Source organism: Paracoccidioides brasiliensis (genome assembly GCF_000150735.1).
Source record: "Paracoccidioides brasiliensis Pb18 unplaced genomic scaffold supercont2.11, whole genome shotgun sequence".
Classification (NCBI taxonomy): Eukaryota; Fungi; Ascomycota; class Eurotiomycetes; order Onygenales; family Ajellomycetaceae; genus Paracoccidioides; species Paracoccidioides brasiliensis.
Genome location: NW_011371368.1, coordinates 649,025 through 673,051, shown reverse-complemented (window position 1 = coordinate 673,051; position 24,027 = coordinate 649,025). Strand labels below are relative to the sequence as shown.

The window sequence follows — 24,027 nt, the reverse complement described above, 5'->3', positions numbered from 1 at the left end:
TGGATGGCACCCATTTGTCCCCGACAATGCCGTTATTGGATCCCGGTAAACCGACCCCGACCGCCGCCAGCAATACCACCGCTGCACCCCAAGCACAACCCCTCCAGCATACCTCCACCATACAAATTGTTGCCTTCAACATCTTCAGTGTTGCCCTCGTTTGTGCTGCAGGCGTGCTAGGCTGGTACGTCAGCTCAGGCTCGTCGCGGAGCAGGCGCAAAGACCGACTGCCATCTGATAGCCACTCTCTGAAGCTGGACCCATTGGGCCAAATATTTGGCTACCTTTGCGCAGCGCTGTATTTGGGCAGTCGTATTCCGCAGCTCTTACTGAACTACAAGAGGAAAAGTACTGAAGGGGTTTCGTTACTTTTCTTCCTATTCGCGTGCGTGGGGAACCTGACCTATATATTGTCGATATTTGCATATTTGCCGCGGTGCAAAGGGGAACGTGGCATTTGCCGGCTAGGTGAGCAGAGGAGAATTTATGCTAGGTATATTTTGGTGAATGCATCGTGGCTGTTGGGGAGTTTGGGCACACTCATTTTGGACCTTGCGATCTTTGTACAATTTATTTTGTATAAGGAAAAGGTTGTGAATGGTGATTGTGAGGAGGAAGAATGAGACAAGAGAAGAGTTTGTAGGATATGTATACCGAAGAGAGGTTAAGGGAGGAGCAGTGAACTGAGACGATAGAGGAACTGATTCATTACGGAAGAATCTGGCAGTTAGAAGGCTGGAAGCATTTTCAGGAGTATGACTGTGACATAACTAACTAATGTAATTCCCACTGAGCGAACCGTCAAATTCAAACATCTCAAATTTCTCTTAACTCATCCACTTTAACGCGCAATCATGCCATCAATTAATTTATAATAAAAGGGGTTTAAATTTTCTAGAGAGAGAGAGAGTAGACTTGAACTCATAATAAACGCTATTAAAAAGCAAGAAATATCTGCAATTTCTGAAGCTGCATATCTATCATGAAATTTCTCACTCAATGCGATGGCGTAGAACGAATCCGTCCAGAGACCACCCAACCTCATAAGTCCACCGGATACAACAGGCTCCGTCCAAACATCAGCATAGCAACCACCCCACAATTACCCCACAGAAACTGCATAGCAACGGCGCTAAGGAAAGGGGTAAGGCACTAAGGAAAGGGGTAATGTGCTAAGGACAGGGGTAATGAGCTAAAGATAAGATGCTAAGGTGCTAAGAACTACATAAAGCAGGCCTTATCCAGGCCCGTCTTTCAGGAATAATCTTAGTACTTCATTGATGTAGCTTATCTAGTCAGCAATCAAACACCTGTTTACCCACATCTAGATCGAAGCTGTGACATAATACTAAGATCTTTTACTTTTCCTGCTCTTTTAAAAGTAGATTTTTAGATGAAAAATTTTTGAAAGTTTTTTATTACTTTTATTTTGAATTCATAAGAAGATCATTATATCAGAAGCTATTAGAGGATTTAATAGTCAATAAAGATTGAACTGAATCATACTGACTCTGACTGGAAAAAACATGAAGTCAGAGAAGTTCATATCAAAAAGATAGTTTATTGAGACTATAGTGAAGAACACAGATTGAGTAAGTCAAAAAATTGCTGATCTTATGAACAATGCAAAAGATACTCTAGATAGAAATAGAGTAGAATGATATGAAGATAGAAGATAAAGAAAGAAATTTGACTGCCAAGTAAATAATCTGATAAAAAAAAAGAACATGTTATAGCAAATAGTGAATTTATTAGTTTTACAGATTAAACTAATAAACACACATTAGATATAATAATCAGTCAAGCTAAATAATTTTAAATATCTTATAAATAGAAAGAATTTGATGTTTTGAGAACTGGCTCTTTAGAATAAAATACAAGCTAACTATCAATACTGATTACTTTTCAACAAAAGAAAGCTACGTTGCATATATTGAAAATCAGACTAATAATAAAGCTGCCAAACATCTAAGTTCAAAAATAAAAGAAAATCATTTTAAGAAGTTTGAAACAGTGATGATGATATTGACTTTTGAAAATAAGATAAGAACTGAGAATTAAAAAAAATATATTAAATACTTCAACTACTGAAGTAAAAATCATGTGGTTTAAAACTACTTATAAAAACAAAAATCAAAGATGATAAAAGTGAATATTGAGATTATCATTATTAAATCAGAAAGAAATTAAACTCAATAGAAATCTTCTTCTTAGATAAGATAGTTATACTAGAGACTTTGAATATCAAATAGTTGATGAGTGAAAATCTCTTTACTGTAAATACAAAAGTAGTTTTTAATGAATATGTCATTTCTACAAGATCATTAATATATTTTAAAGCAATTTACTGTATTTTTATCAATATAAGCTTTGCACACAGGTGTTTCAAAGTCTTCAAAGTAAATCTAAAGATACTGATGAAAGATCATTAGATTGTGAGTTTTAATGATCAGAGAGAAACTTCAATTATAGAAATCATCTCTTTATATTTATAAGTGAATGAATGAAAATTTGTCAACATATTAATACTACTAATAGATCTGAAAAATACTGATATAATTCTAGATCAGTTCTGATTAACAGAGTAAAAGATATGACTAGATATGAAAAATCAATATTTAGTCTAATCAGATCAGTGTATGCTTGAAGATAGAATCTCTAAAGAGTATAGTATAGTTATTTTAAGAAAGATTCTGAAAAATCAGCAGCAGGATCAGAGAATCAATAAAACATCAATCATTATAATAGACTTATTAATGAGAAAGTCAGACATGAAGCTACTAAGAGGAAAAAGCCAACTCTTAAGACTTCATCAAAAATAATAGTTTTTGAAGATATTGCTTTTCATTACTATCAAAAAAGTGAAAAGTTAAAGATCTTTTTTATAAACCTCTATAAGATAGACTGAATTATTGAAGAAAGAAAGAAGATTATTATTGATACAAAATTAAAGAATAAAGAAATAATTAACAAATTGCTACTGAAGAATTTAAAGAGTTTTATAATATCTTCTCAAAAACTGTCTCTGATCAATTATTCTTCTTTCAGAAAGAAGTGAACTAAAAGATTGAGCTTGAGAAGAGAGCTGATTTTAATAAAGCTATTGATCACACATCTCTATTGTTAGGGAGCGAATGCGAGCTGCATAAGGAAACTCTCTGCGTTGCTAACTGCTATATAACGAAATACTAAGCTTGATGGGATGAAAGGGGGTGCTGGGGCCTGCCTGGATTATAACCACCCACATGGTCGCGTGGTCACGTGATGAGGATTAGGCCTAATCGGGCACCGGGCCTCGGTCGGGCTCGGTCAGACGCTGAGCCAGCCGGGCGCCGGGTCGAGTCTAACCGGGCGCCGGTCGGGCGCTGAGCCTAACATCTATACAGAACGAATTTAAAGAAATTAGAGATAGTCAAATAATATTTTGAGACTAATTTAAAGAAGAGCTTTATCTCATCTATTATTATTTTTTTTACATCATCAATTCTTATTACTCATATAGCAAGCAAATTGAGATTCTATATAAATTATCAAAAGTTTAATGCAATCTTAAAAAAAGATTACTATTTAATTTTGCTGATAAATAAGCTTATAAAATAACTAAATAAGATCAAATACTTTATCAAAGTTGATATTTAACAAGGTTTTTATTAGATCTATATGCACTTAGAGACAGAAGATTTAATTATTTTTAGAAATTATTATAAAATTTACAAGTACAAAGTTATGCTTTTTAATCTGAATAAGAAATTAGTCATCTTTCAGCACTTTATAAACATTATCTTTTTTGACTACTTGAATCAGTTCATGATTATTTTTATAAATAATCTACTTATCTACAGCAAAACTCTAAAAGAGTATAAAAAATATATTAAGAAAATATTAATCAGGTTATAAGAGATAGAGCTGTAGACAAGTATCTTAAAATATAAGTTTCATATTCAATAGACAAAGTATTTGAGATTTATTATCACTGATCAAAAGATTAAAGTTGACTCTGAGAAGATTACAGTGATATCATGATAAATAGTACTTAATATAATTAAAAAAATTCAATTATTCTTGAAATTTCAAAACTTTTATTAGCACTTCATTAAGAAATATAGCTGGACTGCAAAGTCACTATTTAAGCTAACTTAGAAAAATCAATTTTTTAAATAAAATGAGATTTATCAAAATATCTTTAATTAAATGAAGAAAGCTCTATCTGATATCTCAGTGCTTTGTTATTATAATCTGAATTGAGAGATCTGTGTAAAGACTGATATATCAGATAATACTATAGTTAATATTCTGTCTTAGTTATATAAGAATGAACAGTGATATTTTATAATATTCTACTCTTTATTTATAAATAGTATAAAAAGAAACTATGAAATTCATGGTAAAAAAATACTAGTAATAGTGAGAGATTTATCAGAATGATAAATTAAACTTAAGGAACTTTAAAAAGAAGAGAGATTTAATATTCTAATAGACCACTGAGCACTTAAGTATTTTATAATCATTAAAAATCTCAATATCAGATAAATATATTGAACTGAGTTTTTTTTTATAATTTTACTTTCTAATTTAACATTAATCTGATTATTAAAATATACTAACAGATGCTTTAAATAAATCAAAGATTCCAAAAAAATTACTTCAGAATATAACTATTTCTTAAGTCAAAAAGACTAAACTCTAAAATCATTAAAGAATTTATTGAAGTCAAGACTTTGAACATAAGTATGAAGATTCTAAATAATGTAAAGATAAAGAACAGAGAGATAAAGTTATTAAGCTTATAATATAAGAAGGTATAATTAGAAAAACAATTTTAAGAGCTAATAGATGATTTTTTATACTTTAAAAAATGCTTAATGATATTAATTAAGAAAGAATTTACTTTTTAAATATATTTTTTAAAGAAGATTTATGACTAGTTGTCAATAGTGTACTCTGAAAAGAAAAGCTATGCTTATTAGTAAAGATAAAATATTACTGAAATGACTGAATTAAAAATATTAATCAATACATAAATAATTATTTAATGAGCTAATAAATGAAAATTTTCTATGATAAGACTTTGAAACTGTTAAAGTCATTGCTAATCTCTAACAGAGTCTAATAACACATCTCAATAAACTTTATAAATAGCTCTATAATAAAAAAAATAATGATATGATATTAATAATTGTCTATCAATTAAGCAAGAAGCTCATATTTATTCTTATTATTAAAAAAACTAACATCAGAGAGCTGATAAAACTTTTCTTAAAGTATTATTATAAACAGTATAAAGTATTAAATTTAATTATATTAGATCAAAAACTATAGTTTATTTCAGACTTCTGAAATGAATTCATCAAATGATTGAAAGTTAAGCTGAAGCTCTTATCAGCTCATTACATACAAACAGATAATCAGATTGAGATTATAAATTAGTATCTGATAATTAAACTATATTTATACATAAATTACTATCAGAACAATTGAAATAAGTAATTGTTAATAATAAATCATGTAGCTAAAGCTCTAAAAAATGGATTTACTAAAATAATATCATTTTTAATTATCTATATATATGAATTTTAAATTTTTTTTGATTGAAAACTACTATTAGAAATACTGTTTAAACAGAGAAAGTTCAAACAAAAAGATGTTAAAAAGTATATTATTTAAATAAAAGAAATCTGAAAGCTAGCAGCTGTTAATATGAAAAAAAACACAAAAAATTATAAAGTTAAATATCAACAGATATTATTATGAGTTAAATTTTAAGATAGAGAAGAAGATCTTTCTATCACTCAAGAATTATAAAACTCAATACGAAGTAGAAAGCTGATAAAATAAAATAAAAACTTCTTTAAAATTATTGAGAAAATAAGTAATAGTTATAAACTAAATCTATTAGATAGTATGAAAATTCACTCAATATTCTTCTCTGATAAGTTATAAAAAGCTGTGAATAACTTTCTATCAGAGCAATTAAATAAGACTTCAAAATCAGTTAAAATACAAAGTGAAAATAAATAAGAGATTGAAAATATTCTAGTAAATTATATTATCTATAAAAAACTTTAATACTGAGTAAAATGATTAGAATTTGACAATGATTCAACATGACATTTAGTAAAAAATCTAAAGAGAGTTCTGCATCTGATTCAAAAGTTTCACATAGTAAATTCAATAAAGATAAAATCTTTAAAACAACTGAGTAAATAATTAAAAACTTAGAAAAAAGATAACTATCTAGTGAATAAAGCAGATGATGATCTATCAGTATAAGAGTATATCTAAACTTAAAAAGAGAAATAATATAATAATGTAGAACAGCATTCATTCAAGATCACTCAATCTCATAAGTTCATCAGATAGAGCAGACTACAACTACTGAATACAACAGACTTTATTCAAATATTGGCATAGCAACTATCTCACAATTACTCCACAGAAACTGCATAGCAATAGTACTAAGAAAAGAGTAAGATGTTAAAAAAAAGATAATACACTAAGAATAGAGATGATGAGCTAAGAATAAAATAGTAAGAAAAATGATAAGATTTTAAAAGCTATATAAAGCAGGCCTTATCAAGATCTATATTTTAGAAATTATCTTAGTATTTTATTGATATAGCTTATTAAGTCAGTAATTAAATACTTATTTATCTGTATCTAGATTAAAGCTATGACACTCAACTCTTACTTACATATTAAATAACTTAAATAGTATAAGTGAATTAAAGATTGATGTAGACTAAAAAAAATAATTTTACTAAATAAATTCTAAATCTAAATAAATAAAGAATTTATGATATCAAAACTTCTTATATTAGTTTTTTACTTTTATATTACTATTATTTAAAATATTTTATAAAAAGCTAGATTATCTTATATTATTATTTTCTTATTTATAAAAGATTAAAGATAAAACTTATTGTTATTTATTAATATATATAAATACTCTAGATTTTTAAATTTCTTTCAAGAGATTTTATAATTTTATTATTATTATTATTATTATTATTATTATTATTATTATTATTATTATTATTATTATTATTATTATTATTATTATTATTATTATTATTATTATTATTATTGTTGTTGTTAATTAATTAAAAAATTAAAATATAAACATAAATTTAAAAATCTTTTAAAATATCAAATAAGATGATATTGTTCAGAAAGTTTGATTTTGACAAGATAACTTTTAAATTAACATGTTTAAATGCAAAACATGTCTTATAACCTGACAAAATAACAAGCTTGATCAATTGCAAAAATTGCTGATCATGAAAATGACTATTTGATGGAATATAAGTTACGTGATGGAAGGGTCCGACATAATTACTATTCATATTATCTTTTTTCTTTCTTTAAATGGTATAGATTTAACTTGGGAGATTTTTCTTCGATGAAACTAAATAAACCTGAATTCCAGTGACTGAATAAGCACAAAGTAAGATTAAAGATCTTATTATAATTCCGCAAATAGAAATCTGCTCATGTTGTGATCAGGAATAGCAAGAGGCTAAACTGAAAATATGAAATCACAGACTTCATTCGCCAGAAGCTATTAAATCCACATCAATCATGACATTCATTCTATTTCATTGTCTTACTAGAGCCCGGGCTGGGAGAGGCATCCCTACAGCTGAAGCGTTAACAACCCGGCACGGCGAGATATACCCCGACCCATCTTCTGTAGTTCCGGGGAGTAGGGGGGATGATATAGCTCATTGCTTGGTAAAAATTCTATATCGAAGAATAAGACTTCCATCCGAAACAAATCAATCGTCCGATGGAGGCTTGGGCTCCACCTTTCCCTTTGACACCTCACTCCAATTCGTGCTCAATGCCGTTCCCTCGCTCTCATAATAGCTCTTCACCATAGCCCGGCGCGTATCAGGGTCTGCGTTAGCGTACAGCTTTTTGAAGAAAGCATCAACGGGATCACCAGTGCCATAGTCTGAGTCATCGGATTGGAGGCCTTCGTCATCATTGTCGTCTTCAGAACCAGCAGCTTCGATCTCTTTGCCTTTAGAAGAACTCTTCTTTTTTTCTTTCTTCTTAGTTAGGGAGGATGCCACTTTATCCCAATCTTTAAGACCAGTGCGGGATGAAGTAGGATATGATGGCACACCCTCCGTAGGTAGTAACGTGCTGGGCTGTGATGACAGTATAGAGGTTGGTGTTATTGGAGGGGCGGCATTATTTGCTCCCGTGGGATTTGCTTGTCGGTGTGTGCCCTCTAGTGCTGCCCATTTTAGACTTGACTGCTTCTTGCGGAGAACAACTTCAATTTTTGTTGACATCACAGACGTTTTGGAGACAGAGGAGTCAACAGGTGCGAATAGTGGTTCAAGGTTGAAGGAGAAGTCCGATCCGGAGGCCAAGGGGAAAGTTATAGAGAGCTTACATAGTTATTAGCCATCATATCAATGTCTATGAGGAAATGGGAGGGGAATCATACCGAGTCTTCCTGGATATCAATATCCGCCTTCTCTTTAGGAACACCCTTCGCGTACAATGTTATAACCACCGTATCTGCTGTCTGGTACCACTCATGCCGCACCTTGTTCGTGAGAGGAGCTTGTGGGGCAACTGTTGGCGGTGAATCAGACTGCTCTTGTTCCGCGGGTGGTTGCCCATTTTCTTGCCTGGACGCATCCTTCCCTTTGTCCACAGACCCCTTTTCCTCACCCACATCAACCGCAGCTAATTGTTTACGAAAAATCTCCTTCAACTCTGCTGCCTCTGGTACCTTGATATCAGGGTATTCCTTAACAGTGACCTGCATCCTCTCGTCATCCTTTCCCAATGTTTTTACCCACTTCGCCACCTTCATCTCCCAAATATCCAGCTCCCGATTCGCCTTCGCAGCAGCAGTACTGCCATTGTTATTCGTCATCGCAGACTTTACAGTATTCTGAACAGCAGGGCCAACCTTATCCCTCACGAGTTTAAACAGGAAATCTGCATCCCCATATCTCTCTAAGTGGTAGAGCACGATAGCCCGACGCATTTGGCTGGACAGTATCTGTTCCCGTCTTGCACGCTTCAAACCGAGTGCAACGGCCATTTCGGCATCGTGAAGAGCTGCTTGGCCGTTGGGACCCCCGTCAGCTGGGCGCAGGCGCGAATAGGCTGTTGACCGTTTGATGTAGTAATCTGTGGCATGCGGGTTAATAGCGAGGGCACGAGTGTAGTGCTCAATCGCGGCTGGGAAGTTGGAAGCAGAAAGAGCCTTTGCGCCACGTTGGGCTTCGTCCATTCTGAGCTTTACTGAGCTCTCTAGTCGGTCTGGTTTTGGGGATAGTCAAAATAATGAAGGTGGCGATCGATTTTCAATAGGTGCTAGCGGTAGAAGAGGAGGCTATTAGTGCTTCATTATATGATTTGAAGAATTGATGTGGTGAGATTTCAGAGGTTTGCTAATATCACAAGTGGATGTAGTTGCATCCATTGAATGATTCCATAAGTTTGGCCTGTTGGTTTTGGGAGATGTGGGCAAACCTTGGGGACATATTATTATTCACGTGACGTTGATTCTACCCGGAGGCAGCTCAAAATAAGGGAATTAGAAGAGCATAGAACCGCTTGACCACTTGAATTGGATGAATAACTTATACTTATGTAAGGGATATATGGGCATCTATCCAGTATAATTCATACTCTATTGCAAGTAGCGGTGAAAACAAATTAGGCAATTTACATTATCAGTCGCAGCTGGAAATGGATAGCTTCCAGATCTCGAGTCTCGCATCGCGTTGTTACAGAATTTCCTCATTGCCGAACTTTCTAGCGTAGAGCCCCAGGGCTCGAATTGGCCAGTAGAGCTTGTAATTCGGGTAGGATATCATGCTAGAATAGGAAAGGTAAATTAGCATTTATCTTCATGGCGGTTAAATTGGGACTGCCAAAAAGCATATCATACCATGACTGGTTAAACACGCCCTCGATTCCATTTTGAAGCCACTCTCCATTTGCTTGCTGTTTTGTCATCAACAGCTTCATTGCATTCTTGAGAACTTCCTTGTTTGGATATCCGGCGTCCATCAGCGCAAGACAGGCCCAGGAAGTCTGCACAACCTGCGATGTTTCATAGTGCGTGTACACCTTCTGCTCGGAGCTGAGATACGACTCCCCCCAGCCGCCGTCTTCCATTTGTTTGTCAACTAGGAATTGGCAACCCCGGCGAACCAGTTCGCTGGTCTCGTATGTTTCGCCAACATGGGCAAGACTTTCCAGTGCAAACATGGCAGCGTAGGTGAAACAGACACCCCAGCTTCCATACCAGCTCCCATCAGGGCGCTGGACGCGGCGAATATATTCTACTGCTTTGAGTTTTACTCTCTCGATTTCCTTTGTACGATAATCCGGGAAGAACTTGCTGAAGAAGGATAGAGCAGTAAGGACAGCGGTTGTACACTCAGGATAATCGTATCCAATCATGATGCCACCAAAGACCTCTGCAGCGTTGAGCCACTCCAGATAAGGAGAACCCCGAGTATTTTCATACTCTGAAAAACCTCCCGATTTATTCTGCATAGAAATTAGAGTATCGACCGCATCTTTCAATCTTTCGTCGGATATTAACTGGGGAAACCCGTGGACTTTCTGAAGCAGCAGTGCGGCCCGAAGACCTTCCGCAGTGCAGTCGCTGACGGTGTATCCCTGCGTTTTATTGCTAAACGGCCAGGCACCTTTCGTCCTATGGCGGTAGCAGCGCTCTTGTTGAGGTACACATTCTCGCATCTGGTGGTCCTCCAAGAACTCTAGAGCCTTGAGAAGCATAGGACGCCATTTTGGATCATCAGCAAAACCAGCAACATGGATTGCCTGAATAATGAATGCCGTATCCCAGACTTGTACTCCATTAGTGCCGTTCATAAGCATGCCTTCGTTTTTCATCCACATGTAGTCGTGCAACCGGTCCAGATGTCGACGAACAGTGTAGCTACCCGGTCCATCATGGATAAAACAGCTAAGAGTGTTCATTGGCGCATTCACTGGTCCTAGACCAGCATAATCCGTGTTTTGATCTTCCATTGTTATCAACTCCCACACCCAGTCTTCTGCGCGTTTGATCAAGGATGGCCATCGAAGGACATTCCAGATATTTGCAATCAACCAAAAGAGAAGGTTCAAAAGCCAGTGCTTTGGGTAATAGTTATCGGCATCAGCTATAGCGCCACGATGAGAAGCAAAATTAATCGACTCATAGGGTTGAGTATAAATCTCTTCCCGGAGTTGTCGAGTAAAATCGTCGGGTGGGTGGCTAAATTTCTTCGAATATATGTACGTCATAGGAAGGAAAACTTGACGCATATGTATCCACCATCTCCAGGGCGCAAAGGGGACCCAGTCTGGGAGCAGCCTGATTAAAAGTTAGCCAAGAAATATGTTGATGGATATGAGGGTTAACATGGAAACTCACCAAAGTTCTGGTGGGACAGGGTTAACAGCTTCCCACCCCATCACTCCCAGGACACTAAGCCAAAATTTTGCCCAATGGGGAGCAAACAAGGCACCACCAAGTTTGTGCAGCATACCACGAGCCTTCACCATTCTGGGGTCCTCCGCACTTGCACCCAGGATGCGTAAAGCAGTGTAGTTCATGGAGGTGCCAAACACAGAGCTGTGACCCTCGATATGCAAACCCCAGCCTCCATCTTCCGGGTGTTGCCGCGCGAACAAGTACCGTTTGATCTCTATCGCATATTCAGGGAGTATTGGAGTACCTGTAACGTACCAGGTAACGATCAAGCCCGGGAGAAGGAACATTGGGCCGCCATATTCACAGGCCCAATTGCCAGGCTCGAGTTGGAGTTTTGAGAAGAAAGAGAGGGCATTGGATGCTGCGTCCAGCGGTTTCTTGGGGGGAGGGAGCTCAGGAAGCCCCTATTCAAGATCCATCAGTATGCCCCAATGTATGTATATAGAGGAGAATAAACGGTATTACAGACAGTCGGGAGCCCAAGATGATACCTGTCAGCAACGGTCTGCGGCCATGCTTTCAATTCCTCGTCAGTCTTGAGATAGTGCCAGGTTTGTCGGCCACGGTCGTCACGCAGTCGCCATCTTGAATAGTCGGTCTTTTCGTCAGTCTCGAGGGTACGGTTGTTGCCATTGATTGGAGATATATTCTTCAACATATTTGCAGCGACAGTGGGCGGTATTCTTCTCCCACAGGAACAGAAAAAGAGCTACCCTATAGAAACAGTGTTGGAGAAAGAGGCGCACTACTCTGTCGGCCCCCGGACTGGTATTTATTTAAGAGATGCCTAAATATTGCAAGTCGGCGTCGCCACTACTGCAGGGGATCCATTCCTTGATTGTTTGAGTGGACAAGTTTGGTTGTTAGCTTGATTCATTTACCTAGGTACCTAGCTTAAAGGAAGATGAGAATGTGGATGCACAAGCTGCTAACCATCCCAACTCCTTATTTTCTAATGAAGATATGAACAAACAGCCGATGAAGTCATTTGGAATCTGTATCAAGATCCAAATCGATCAAGCAAAAGATTCAAAGCGATCAAGACACTGATATTTGGAATCTGGAAGTTAATAACGAACTTAGTAATTAACTAGTTAAACGAATGTTCTATTGGGGTCAGGTCACGTGGAAAGGAGGGCCAAGCCTTTTAGCGAGGTGTACATGAAACTAATGCGTTACCTTATGTAATCAGCTCGTGCACAGACCAAGGGGTAACAAGCTGTAACTCTGTATCCGTACATTTGACAACTTATTAATAGTGTGGAGCTTGGGGATCTTCGGTTACAAAAACACGCCACCGCATATCACATCGCTGAACGAATCCTGTCCTTCAACTGCGAAACCTCAGAAACCACAGAAAATAACTGGCGATGGCAACCTCCGTCGCGCAAAAGCGCCTCTTCCACGAATACAAGCTGCTTTGCACAAATCCCCCGGACGGCATCACTGCCGGTCCTATCAGCGAAGATGACTTGTTCCTGTGGGAAGCGTTAATCCAGGGCCCCGAGGGCACACCCTTTGAGAACGGTGTCTTTGCTGCTGAACTCAAGTTTCCCAGAGATTATCCACTTAGCCCACCCATGATGAGGTTTCTGGGCGGGGGTGTCTGGCATCCGAACGGTATGCGCAACTGCGCCCACTCAAAAAGCAAAATAATGCACTTTGCTATCTATCTAGTTGGGAGATTGGACGGATGCAATTCCCTTCTTTATTTTGCTCAAAAAGTGCAAGTGACTGACTGCTTTTTCTCCTTCCTTGTTATGGCACCACAGTATACCCCAACGGCACCGTTTGCATCTCCATCCTCCACCCCCCCGGTGACGACCCAAACCACTACGAGCACGCCTCGGAGCGCTGGAGCCCCATCCAGTCTGTCGAAAAGATTCTCATTTCGGTTATGAGTATGCTTGCGGAGCCGAATGATGAGAGCCCGGCGAATCTGGAGGCGGCTAAGATGTGGAGGGATCAGAGGGAAGAGTATGAGAGAAGGGTTCGGGGGGAGGTGAGGAGGAGCTTGGGTCTTTGATTTTTAATGTGTTATGGAAGAAATGGGATGCTTGCATATGACATGGGATAATGGGCGCTTCTTTGCAATCACCCTTTGCGAGGGGAGGGACCATTGTTTTTATTTTTATTTTTTTCATCTTTTGTTGATAGACAGATTGATTGAGCTCTTTTTCATTTTTGTTTAAGCGGGGCTGGAGTTCTATGAATATCTTTTATTATTATAAAATGGATATGATCAATCTGGTTCTTTCGCGTGTAATTATATCGTTTTTCTGTTTCTGTTGTGTAGTCTCACAATGCCTTACACTCCTGTCGAATCACAAAGGCTCAGAACACCCTAACACTTAGAGAACTACCTCAAAGAAGCTTTCTCAACTTCAGATCCAGCCACCTCTCTACTCCTTCCTCCCTCTCATACAGCACCTCGATCTCCGCCTTGACATTCGACATAAGCATGTGCTGCAACTCCGCCCTCCACGTCGGCTCCGGCCCATCCTCTGCGAAAACAGGGTTTCGCGCCAGCATATCTTGCGCTTTCTTTCTGTCCCGCAAAGTCAGCGGTATTAGAACGTCATCGTCCTGTATGTGTGCATCTAACCTGGATACAACTTCGGAAGATCGCAGACCAAACCATTGGATGTCGCTGACGGTGAGATTGTTGTTTTCATGAGCCTGCGCCCTTGAACCGTATTTATAGGTGGACATGATGGCCATGCCGTCCGGGTCACTGTCGACGAACATGTAAATAGGGGGTGGTGAAGATGGCAATGTTCCCAATACCGATGGCAAGGGAAGGGTATGGGATAGTAAGCGGAGGAATGCTCGAGTGCAGAGGTCCGGGTAGCCTTTCCCCTACACCGTTGTTTTGAATTATTTACCGCTGGAAGGAAAAGAGAAACCTAGTGATAGGGGAGCTGAGAAGTAGGAAACATATCATCCTTACTGTTATCATGATGCCTGGTCCGGCAGCAGAGGTTTTGTGGTAGTTAACAGTTGCCAAGCGGCGAAATGTTGCCTTGCAAGTGGCATTTGTCAGCAGCTGCTTTCTCTCAAAAGCTGCGGGAAAAGCTGGATGCGCATAGATATACATATACCTCTTTCTCGATAACCAGGATCCATCGAACAGCTGATAAATCGACGTTCTTGACCGTCTCCACCCTAGGAACAAGCATACCCTAAAATTTTTTAATATACTTGAAGGTAAACGGTTCAGAGGAATACAACCTCAGCGTGAAGGTCTGCATCTATCGTAGAATTATCATTGAGAGTAACGTTAAATCTCCCCACGGCAAGGCCTTTCGCTGCTGCTGCCTGGTATTGTGAATCAATCAGCGAAAAGAGTTCCTATTTTCTGTGGTAATGAAATAATCCGGTTCAAATATGTACCACGTGTAAAGCTGACCTGTCCACACCAATTGTGCAAGCAAGGTCGTCGATGCATCGATCCACCACGCTCTGGGATCCGAAGTATACTGGGTCAAGATAGTAAATATCCCGCTTTGAGCTTATGAAGTTACCGTGGATGGCCTCTGAGATATGGCCCATGATCCGTAGAAGAATGGCTGGACGATAGAATGAAAGAATGAGATCATGTTCATATTGATAATGGACAGACAAAAAATCAGGAATGGTTGTAAGATGGAAATGAACACCAGGATGGAGAGAGTGTCCTACCAAATCTCCAGCCCTCCTGCACAGTTTTGCCAGGCCAGAAATAGGTGCAGGAGGGCTCAGCAGTGTCACAATCCAGAGACCCTGTTTCTGGATTCAAGAAGAAGCGGGCATCCTTTGAGCGCCGTTTTAGAGTGATTGATGGGCATCCGTCCACTCTCGCTAATTCATTTACGATCGAATCCAGTATATTGGTAATGAAGCTGCGGACTTTATCCTCTGGAGTTCCGCTGACTGGATCAGTTGAAGGAGGCTGAGTTGCTGACGCCAACGACCCCAGAGCCATTGAATGATAGGAGCATATGCCCCATATATAGTGGTGAAGCTAGGTTGTGTCGTTTGAGGTTATAAAGGAAAGATTAATGAAGGAATAGAGAAATGAAAGACCAGATTATTTTTGTAGTGTTCAATGTTGAATTGGGGCCCCTGAATAAGGGTTCAGAATGACTTGAGCGTATCAGAAAACGAATTAACCTGTGATTTCTAGAATGAAGAGAAATAAGGTAAGACTAAGATGCTTGCGGGTATTCTTATAAACGACCGGAAGAGAGGGTATTATATTGTAAATATCTGATTCCCAGCTGAGGGAGGTAATACGGTGTACTCTCTGGAAACGAGCAAAATTGGCTTAGCTGCCTTTGAGCTGGTTGGTCACAGAAAGAGTCTTCAATAAACTCAGCTATCGCAAGAACTCAAACTCTCTGTTACCGAAAAGAAGCACAGTGAGTGATACATACGAAACAAAGAGACTCAGTCAGGAATGAAGTGGAATGAAGTGGAATTAAGTAATAATGAGGCTTGGAAGTTAGGTTTGGGAAACGGGAAGTGGATTACATAATCATGCTGAGTTCCCAAGATATTGTCATCATTCAGAAAATCATTCAGATCATCATCAAATATCTGAGACTTGAGAGTTGCAGACATGTTTTGAAGTGCTTGAAAATACTCCAGAAGAGATTAGAGTCGTTGATTATGAAGAGAAATGCTTCCTTGGGTTCAGAGCTTGGCACGAAAGTAACGTGGTTCGATACAAATGACACTATTTAATTCTGCAAGGCGCTAGCTCTTGAGGTCAATGATTCAGAGATGCTGGATAGGACGAACTTCGTTCATGACTACTAACCTAGCCGCCGACGTTTGGGACGTTGGTGATCACGCCTGATTCTGGGCTCGCATGTAGCGCGCAGAGGACCGCACCGTGTTGAGGTGGCCAGAGGCATTTATGTTGAAGATGGACAGCATGTTTTTTTGGCTAAGTTTGGGAATAGGAGGAATTGAAAAATCAAGAATGGCCGTCCCCAATGAAACATGTCTGAGGATAAATTTACGTAGACTCCTCAGCTACTCCATAAATAACGAACCCTGAATTGTTAACCAAAATGTCTATCCATCCGTATATCGCTTGTGCCGAAGCTGCGACCCTTTTATTTTGGAAAGGTCTCCATGTTGCATCGATCTCAAGCGTAGATGCCCTCCATCTTTCAATGAAGTCAGCCTGAAGGTATTCCGGGCAGTGGCGATAACTTCATCTTCCCCCTTGAGCGCTTGAAGGGTAATTTCATGGCCAAGCCCGCTGGACAGCCTGAAATAGGCCAGACGCGGGGGGTTGTAGGAGTTGTGAGAATTTGAGAATTTTGCTTAGTTAGGATGGTATAAAAGGGCGAAATAAATATAATGGGTTATTTCTAGATTTTGAGGCAGATAGAGATATTTTACTTAACCTTGATCAAAGGGTGCGAAGACAGAATCTCCCATCCCTTATGAATCCTTTGCAAATACATTACCACGAAAACCCCATTGGAGTCTAACCGGAGATAAATATAAATCCCAGTTAATAGCAGAGTGCCTTGAGCTGGATCAGAAGATGTCAATGTTTGTATGAATAAGTTCAGCTCAGAACGGGCCATGATTCGAATTTGTAGGAGTCAAGACTTGGAGCCGAGAAGCTCGTTCGGCATGTAACATGTGGATACCCAGTTTTAGACGGGTCTGTGTGCGGGGCATCCTCGAACCGATTCCACAAAGAGTCCAATCTAGAAGACACGAGGTGAATGATACAAAACTGGGCTGCGTAACTACCAGTTCGGAGTTTAGGGAGTTCAAGGGAACGGACTAATTGTCTGTTGGAACGCGTGGGATGCATTAAATTGCGAATCCTCCTTTGGGGAGGACGTAATAAGTTCACCGCACCAGACTGCTATGTGACGTATAATCGAATATTCACGTCAAAATGTGTCGGATCGTGGCCGAAGTGTCCAATGCCCTCCTTTGCAAAGTCTGAAAGTCTGTCGAAGATATTCCCCTCCCGCGCCGCCCCCCCCCCAAAAAAAAAATTAAAATTAAAATTAAAAATAAAAAAAGGAACTTATACCAACAGCAAAAAAAAAGTTCTCAAAAAAATGGTTTCATTATCAAATAGATGATAATAAAACAAAAAAAAAAAAAAGAAACAAGAGCTTTTATTCATGAGAAATTTCCCCGATTACTTTCCAACCACGCTTCATGTGCCTTTTTCTGTCGTTCCCAATCCTTCCTCAGTTTTTTACTTCTGCTTTTAGTAACCTCCTCTCCAGCCGCATCTTTGGTGGGAATACCATCGTCATCCCACGCACTATACTCAGTGGTCCTGAACATGTCCAGGTGGCTGATTTTACCTTTCTCAGCCCTCTTAAGCGACTCTTTTTCTTTATTTTCTCTCTCGATCTGCTTTTGGTGGGCCCGGGCGGCCTTCTCCTCCCGTGCTTGGATGAGTTCTCTGGTGACGGGACGAACGAGGGCTGGCTGATTATCACGGTCTTCCAGGTAGATGCCAAGATCAAACAAGTCTATGTCACGGACGCGATCGCAAAGGGAAAGGATTTCCTTTGAAACGGAGTCGGTTTGCTTGAGAGAGGAGATTTTTGTGCAGAAGTCAGAAAGGAGGCTTTTGTATACTTCCGCTTCCTCGAATACGTCTGACGTTTGTTTAACTACTGTGGTTCCCTTCTCAACGATCGACTTTATCGCCTCCTCTGATATGCCTGATTTCGATCTGGCAGCTTCTCGAAGTGAATCTCGCATAGTGGATAGTGGATAGAGATACGGTTTTGAAACTTCGGGGATATCGATGCCTGACCAGCCGATTTCAGCTATGACAGGTGACGCGCTACCGTTGAGACCGAATATGTTGACCATCGATGTGACCCACACTGCGGCTTCCTGGACGTCCTTAACCGGTAACGTGGATTTATTGGAGATGTTGTACTTGGAGATAAGTTCGGAAATCGCATGCATAGCTCCAGCGGTGTTAAAGGAATCGCACAAGTTTTGATAGACGGCATCTTGGGCAGATTTAAGTGCAGTCGCTAGAGTGTCATCCGTTGAGCCTGCATCACTGTTTGCCTGTGCAACTGAGTCTCTAGCATTGATGAAGAAATTATTAGCTTTCTCCTCCCAGGCATTTCCAGCCTTGACGAGATCCTCAGTTATTTCAATTCCATCCTTCCATCCACCTAGCAGGAAAACAATACGAAGGCTTCTTGGGGTCCAATCTCCTTTGTCAAGGGCTTCTCGGATGGTAGTGAAGTTCTTGAGTGATTTTGACATTTTGGATCCCTGAATGGATAAGTGGCCCATATGAAGGAAGTAGTTGACCCAGTGATTTTGGGCACAATTTTCATGCCAATAAGCTTCACTTTGAGCCAACTCGTTGTCATGATGTGGAAACGCCAAGTCAATTCCACCAGAATGGATGTCCATCTGTTTACCAAGCTTGGCAGATGCCATGGCTGAACATTCAATGTGCCAACCAGGGCGACCATCACCCCATGGACTAGGCCAGCTAGGTTCACCAGCTTTTGACGCCTTCCACAAGGCAAAATCTGCTGGTGATCGCTTCTCTGTTGTCCTATTTATCAAGGCGCCTTCTCCCTCAGCCTGAAGTTTAGTATCATTCCGATTCCACGGTTCCAATCTGGCATAACTGTTCCCTGAAGCCTCGAATGCGGTAATATCAAAATAAACGGAGCCATCAGAGGTTACATAGGCGAATTTATGCTGAACTATTCTCTCCACGAATTGTACGATCTCGGGCATGTATTCTGTTACTCTAGTAACGGCATCAGGATCTAAGACATTTAGATCGCGAATATCCTTCATAAAGCGATCCTCGTACGTTTTCGTCAACTTGGTGAAAATTGAACGATCCTCTCCGCGTATCGATGATCCATAAAGGGAATCCAGGTGTTCAAGAAGTACATCCTGGACATTCTTGTAGAAAGTCTCACTGAGGATGCTTTCTTTTGAGGTAGCGATTTTGGAGAGCATATTAGCTGCGGAAGCCGCAGTCTTGATGTGCATTTTTATTTTCGCTTCATCATCTCCAGGCTTTCCACTACCATCAAGAGCTCCACCATTCAGGATGGCCGCGTAAACCTTCTCTACCTCGCCACTATAGCGCTCCGGGGTGAGTCCAGCCTCCAGTAGTGGGAGTTTTTTCTCCAAGTAAGCTGCAAATGCTGCACGAACGGTTGAAAGAACGTCGTCATCAATTGATGGGTGTGAATTCACATATTCAGTGAAAAAATGTTGCTGTCGTCCTCTTGATATAATCTAATACACAGAGCTTACACGTACACGACCGGGAACATAAATCAGCCCGTGCGCCAGACTCCAAAAGCATGGGCTGAATTTCCCACGCACCTTGTCATCCACATCCGTAATATTCATAATGAATTGAACATCAAAATTGAAATAGTCACGCATTATCCGCCGGAGAATATCATTGCTGACATAGTTTCTGGCATGACCAAGATGTGCATCGTCGTAGACTGTTGGACCGCAGGCATACCAGGTAACCTTGCGGCCGCTAGGGTCGAGGGGAACGAACGGGACTTTCGATCTAGTTAGGGAGTTGTAAATCTTCAATGGAGGCAGACGGGATGCAGATTCGGCATGCGGCTGAGGCTGGTTCCAGGGCGGTTGCTGGCGGGTAGTCGACATGGCGGCGACTCTGACTGCGGAGATGTTGAGACGGGGAGCTCTAGAGCGTTGCTGGGCCAAGTCAAAGTAGCTGGAAAAGAAAGTTCTGCGAAAGAAGATATTCATAAATGAGAGGCGCGCAAAGCCGCAGATTGTAAGGATAGGAGGAAGAGGAGGAGAGAGGAGGAAGAGAGGAGGAAGAGAGGAGGTGAAGCGCGGGGTATAAATAAGAAATAGCGACGGGGGATATTCGACTGTGGCGGCTGACTGACAGTGACTGCCCGATCTTGATGCAACAAGCGCACTTCACTTGATTTGAAGCTTCAGAGCAGCTGGGTAAGCCCTAAACCCTATTTGACCAAATCCATTTTTAATTTTCTCTTTTGTCTACGGTAATTTAATCTCTGGTTCAGATATGAATCTTTGATTGACCTTTTTTTTTATATTTTTTTTATTATTTATTTTTTAATTTCGACATAGGAGAGCAACCCGTTTTGATGAATTGCTTAGCATCGTATTCTCCCATCCCCCATCTCTCACTCTCTAGCATTTTGCCCTTTACCGTGCCATGGCGTCGCCGTTCCTCACCCCGGGCTCAACGGCCCAGGCAGACTCTCTCGCCGTCCTGCACTTGAGGCGCAAACTTCTGATGCCCGTAGTACTCAGAGCTCACGATGACGAAAACCTAGGATACGACGAGGGGAAAGTGACCAACACGCGCTTCGGTTCATTTCCACACAGCACATTAATCGGTCAACCTTGGGGTTCACAGATAGTTGCGTCGAAAGTCGACACAGGTTCGCGCGGGCGCTTAACAAAGAAACAAGCTACTACATTAAAAAGGAGAGCGGACGAAATAGATGCTTCGGAAGTCAATGGTGATTACGACGATGATGAGAACACGGATGCGAAACGAATAACTCCCAAGGCTGCCGTTGCAGCAGCCAGCGGATTCATTCACCTTCTTCCCCCCACCCCCGAGTCTTGGACTGCCTCCCTCCCCCACCGAACCCAAGTGGTATATACCCCCGATTACAGTTATATATTACACCGGATACGTGCCAGGCCTGGAAGCACACTTATAGAAGCAGGTGCAGGAAGCGGATCATTCACCCATGCCGCTGCTAGAGCCGTATTTAACGGATACCCCTCACAAACAGATACGGAAAGGAACAAGCGTCTGGGTAAAGTTTACAGCTTCGAATTCCATGCGCAACGGGCGATGAAAGTTCGCGAAGAGATTCGCGACCATGGTCTGGAAGGTATCGTCCACGTGAACCACCGAGACGTCTATAATGAAGGATTTTTGCTCCGGGAGGCTTTTGCCTGCGAATCTCCCAGAGCCAACGCTATATTCTTAGACCTCCCAGCCCCCTGGCATGCACTGAAGCATCTTGTTCGAGAACCAGCGGACGGATCACCTTCTCCCCTTGACCCGTCGTCGCCAATTCATATATGTACTTTCTCACCGTGTCTGGAACAAGTTCAGCGGACAATTAGTGCAATGCGGCAACATGACTGGATATCTATATCGATGGTTGAAATAGCGCATCGGTTTATTGAGGTGCGGAGAGAACGTTATGGGACTGAAGGTGAGAAAGGTCGGGGTACCATTCCCGGTCCTCGGGACGTGGAGGAATCGATAGAGAGGCTTCGATCCATTGAAGAGCGGGGGAAAGCTTTCCATTCCAGCCAGGGACAGAGCGAGGCGGATAGTGAGCCCGTGACTACTTCGAAAGAGGAAACTGAGAATGAGAATGAACAGGGTGGCAACGGTGCTGAAAATAACAAAGTCGTCAGGATGGTGGATATAGAAGAGAACAATAACGACCACGATAACACTACCTCCTCACTCCTATCTGGCCAATTACAATTACAACAAACAACGCCTCTGGAGTCCCCGGTGCCAGCCTACAAGCAGGGACACGTAATCCATCGCTCCGAACCGGACCTCAAGACACACACATCATATCTTGTATTTGCCGTTTTGCCCGTTGCATGGTCCGAAGATGAAGAGAAGCGGTGTCGGGAACAATGGCCGTCTGTTGCGAAACCGGGAGTCGCAGATGGGACGACGACCGGAGCGAAGAGCAAAAAGCAGCTGAAACGGGAAGCTAAAGCTCAGAGGAAAGCGACGAAGGAGGCGGAGAAAAAATGATTTATCGAAGTCTCTGGCAAATGTACTATATCTAACATGTATAGAATAATCATACCAAGGGGGGGCTCCTACAACCTCTTCTATTTCTTTTTTTTTTTTTTTTTTTTTTTTTTTTTTGAGGGGGGATGGGGGACACGCACCCAGAATCAAATGGAGAACTGACTCACTCCTCAGAATTTAAGAGTTGGTTTATTTGCTCGAAAGGCAGATAAATCTCACCAAAAAGCCTTGATTTCAATTAAGAGAGGAGCCAGAAATGAACACCAAAACCTATAGACGTCTATTTTCATTATCTTCGTGGAAGAATTAAAACGCTCAACAATCCAACTACAGAGCAGGGCAAGAAGCTGATATCTCAGTTTTTCATGGTACAGGAAAGGAGAAATGCTGTAGTCTAGAACAATTGTGGGCAGAGAGGGACCTCGTAGGACCGTGAAGAGAACATGCACAAAATCAATTCGAACGGTTTTGTATCCCAAAGATGTGAGAAATAGAAAAACGGCCGGGATCCATTCTAAAGTGCATTTTCGCGCTTGAATTTATCCCATGCTTCGTTTAATGCGTTGAAAACAGATCCAGCAATCATTTTTTGCTCTGTGGTTGCATTCACAGGTATCTGCTCAAGTAAAAAGAGGGAGAGGAAAATCAGTAAAAAAGATCGCATGATTGCAGAAACAATTGAAGTGGATGGAAATGCCATAAAAAGTACCTTATCTGGATGCACCTTTGCAATTCCTTTCATGTACTGGATCTTAACCTTGTTGGGCAGAATCAACTCAGACATGCTGATCTTCTTCCAACTGGCCTCTGGCCATAGAACGGTATCCAGGCTTGCTAAAAGAGCCCGCAGGTTATCCTGTTTCCCTCCCTTCCACGTTGCTATGCGTGCCTCTACAGAATCCGCGAGGGCGAATTTCTCATTATCAGCTCGGTCTGCTGCCTCGTTGGCTGCACGGAGGCGACTAACTGCCTCAGTTGGCTTGGCAGTATGTGTGTTCGTGGGCGTGGGTCTAGTTGAGGGAGTCGCCGGCTTCTCGAGTGGTCGTGGGCGAGTAGAAGTCGCCGGAGTTGATGTTCGTGAGGTTGGCTGAGATATACCAGCCGCCTTTTCACACCTGTTTCGTCCCTGGATGCTGGTGCTACCACCATGGCCTGCTTCAACTGCATCTCGCCAGACCTGCGCAGCTTCCGCCCACCGTTCAAGCTGCTCTAATGCCTCAGCTTTCCTCATTAACGATTTGCCAAAGACTTCCCTCATGTCTTTGCTTGGTTCTCCGTTCCCTAGATCGATTTTTTCTGACTCGCCTTTGGACGGGCCAATGATTGAGATGGCTGTATCCGCATCTCTGATTGCTGATTTTGGCTCACCAACTTTAAGCCCTGTCAGGGCACGGTTACAGAGAAGAATAACCATAATGGGGTGGTTTTCTGGAAGCTCAGAAATGGCGGAAGAATATGATGCATGGGCAGCAGCATAATCACCTCTCCTAAAGGCTTCTGAACCCTTCTGACGATGACTGTGTGAGGACGCAAGAGCTACAGCTGAAACCTGGGGGATTTCCCGTAGCGGAGCCTTTGGACGCACAGGCAGGTGTTTGGATGGTAGGCTTTGGCTGGCCTGGGGTAAGGGGGATGTTGTTGCGGGCCGTGTTGGCTGGCGCACTGGGCTGAGCTGTTCAAACAAATCAGGCTGGGATTCGGAAGCGGGAGGAGTTGCAGCTGCTTTACTTCTCCTCGCAGGGCTAAT

General features: G+C 41.0%; 8 protein-coding genes across 8 annotated transcripts in view; 3 read left to right on the top strand and 5 right to left on the bottom strand.

Moving 5' to 3' along the window:
* Positions 1 to 26: 26 nt before the first annotated feature.
* On the top strand, positions 27 to 623 carry PADG_12302 (uncharacterized protein; the record flags this gene model as incomplete). The annotated part of the gene is made up of 1 exon (XM_010764639.1): positions 27 to 623. One exon carries the CDS (start codon positions 27 to 29, stop codon positions 621 to 623), a length of 597 nt encoding a protein of 198 aa, XP_010762941.1.
* Positions 624 to 7,775: 7,152 nt separating this feature from the next.
* PADG_07452 (co-chaperone SGT1) lies at positions 7,776 to 9,259 on the bottom strand (the record flags this gene model as incomplete). The annotated part of the gene is made up of 2 exons (XM_010764554.1): positions 7,776 to 8,399; positions 8,459 to 9,259. 2 exons carry the CDS (start codon positions 9,257 to 9,259, stop codon positions 7,776 to 7,778), a joined length of 1,425 nt encoding a protein of 474 aa, XP_010762856.1.
* A 499-nt stretch (positions 9,260 to 9,758) lies between these two features.
* PADG_07451 (uncharacterized protein) lies at positions 9,759 to 12,143 on the bottom strand (the record flags this gene model as incomplete). Its single annotated transcript, XM_010764553.1, has 4 exons — positions 9,759 to 9,849; positions 9,923 to 11,365; positions 11,426 to 11,889; positions 11,955 to 12,143. The coding sequence occupies 4 exons, from the start codon at positions 12,141 to 12,143 to the stop codon at positions 9,759 to 9,761; spliced, it is 2,187 nt and encodes a 728-aa protein (XP_010762855.1).
* Positions 12,144 to 12,855: 712 nt separating this feature from the next.
* Positions 12,856 to 13,511, top strand: PADG_07450 (uncharacterized protein; the record flags this gene model as incomplete). Its single annotated transcript, XM_010764552.1, has 2 exons — positions 12,856 to 13,105; positions 13,258 to 13,511. 2 exons carry the CDS (start codon positions 12,856 to 12,858, stop codon positions 13,509 to 13,511), a joined length of 504 nt encoding a protein of 167 aa, XP_010762854.1.
* A 338-nt stretch (positions 13,512 to 13,849) lies between these two features.
* PADG_07449 (uncharacterized protein) lies at positions 13,850 to 15,449 on the bottom strand (the record flags this gene model as incomplete). Its single annotated transcript, XM_010764438.1, has 6 exons — positions 13,850 to 14,344; positions 14,436 to 14,507; positions 14,587 to 14,667; positions 14,714 to 14,803; positions 14,879 to 15,054; positions 15,167 to 15,449. The coding sequence occupies 6 exons, from the start codon at positions 15,447 to 15,449 to the stop codon at positions 13,850 to 13,852; spliced, it is 1,197 nt and encodes a 398-aa protein (XP_010762740.1).
* Positions 15,450 to 17,626: 2,177 nt separating this feature from the next.
* PADG_07448 (cysteine-tRNA ligase) lies at positions 17,627 to 20,143 on the bottom strand (the record flags this gene model as incomplete). Its single annotated transcript, XM_010764437.1, has 2 exons — positions 17,627 to 19,753; positions 19,844 to 20,143. The coding sequence occupies 2 exons, from the start codon at positions 20,141 to 20,143 to the stop codon at positions 17,627 to 17,629; spliced, it is 2,427 nt and encodes an 808-aa protein (XP_010762739.1).
* A 547-nt stretch (positions 20,144 to 20,690) lies between these two features.
* Positions 20,691 to 22,280, top strand: PADG_07447 (tRNA 1-methyladenosine methyltransferase subunit GCD14; the record flags this gene model as incomplete). Its single annotated transcript, XM_010764551.1, has 1 exon — positions 20,691 to 22,280. One exon carries the CDS (start codon positions 20,691 to 20,693, stop codon positions 22,278 to 22,280), a length of 1,590 nt encoding a protein of 529 aa, XP_010762853.1.
* A 514-nt stretch (positions 22,281 to 22,794) lies between these two features.
* Positions 22,795 to 24,027, bottom strand: part of PADG_12301 (uncharacterized protein) — a gene marked incomplete at both ends in the record, with an annotated part of 3,751 nt that continues 2,518 nt past the window's right edge. The window contains 2 exons of the mRNA XM_010764638.1: positions 22,795 to 22,896; positions 22,990 to 23,999. Of these exons, the coding sequence (XP_010762940.1) occupies positions 22,795 to 22,896; positions 22,990 to 23,999 (1,112 nt within the window). The remainder of the gene's footprint in view (positions 22,897 to 22,989; positions 24,000 to 24,027) is intronic.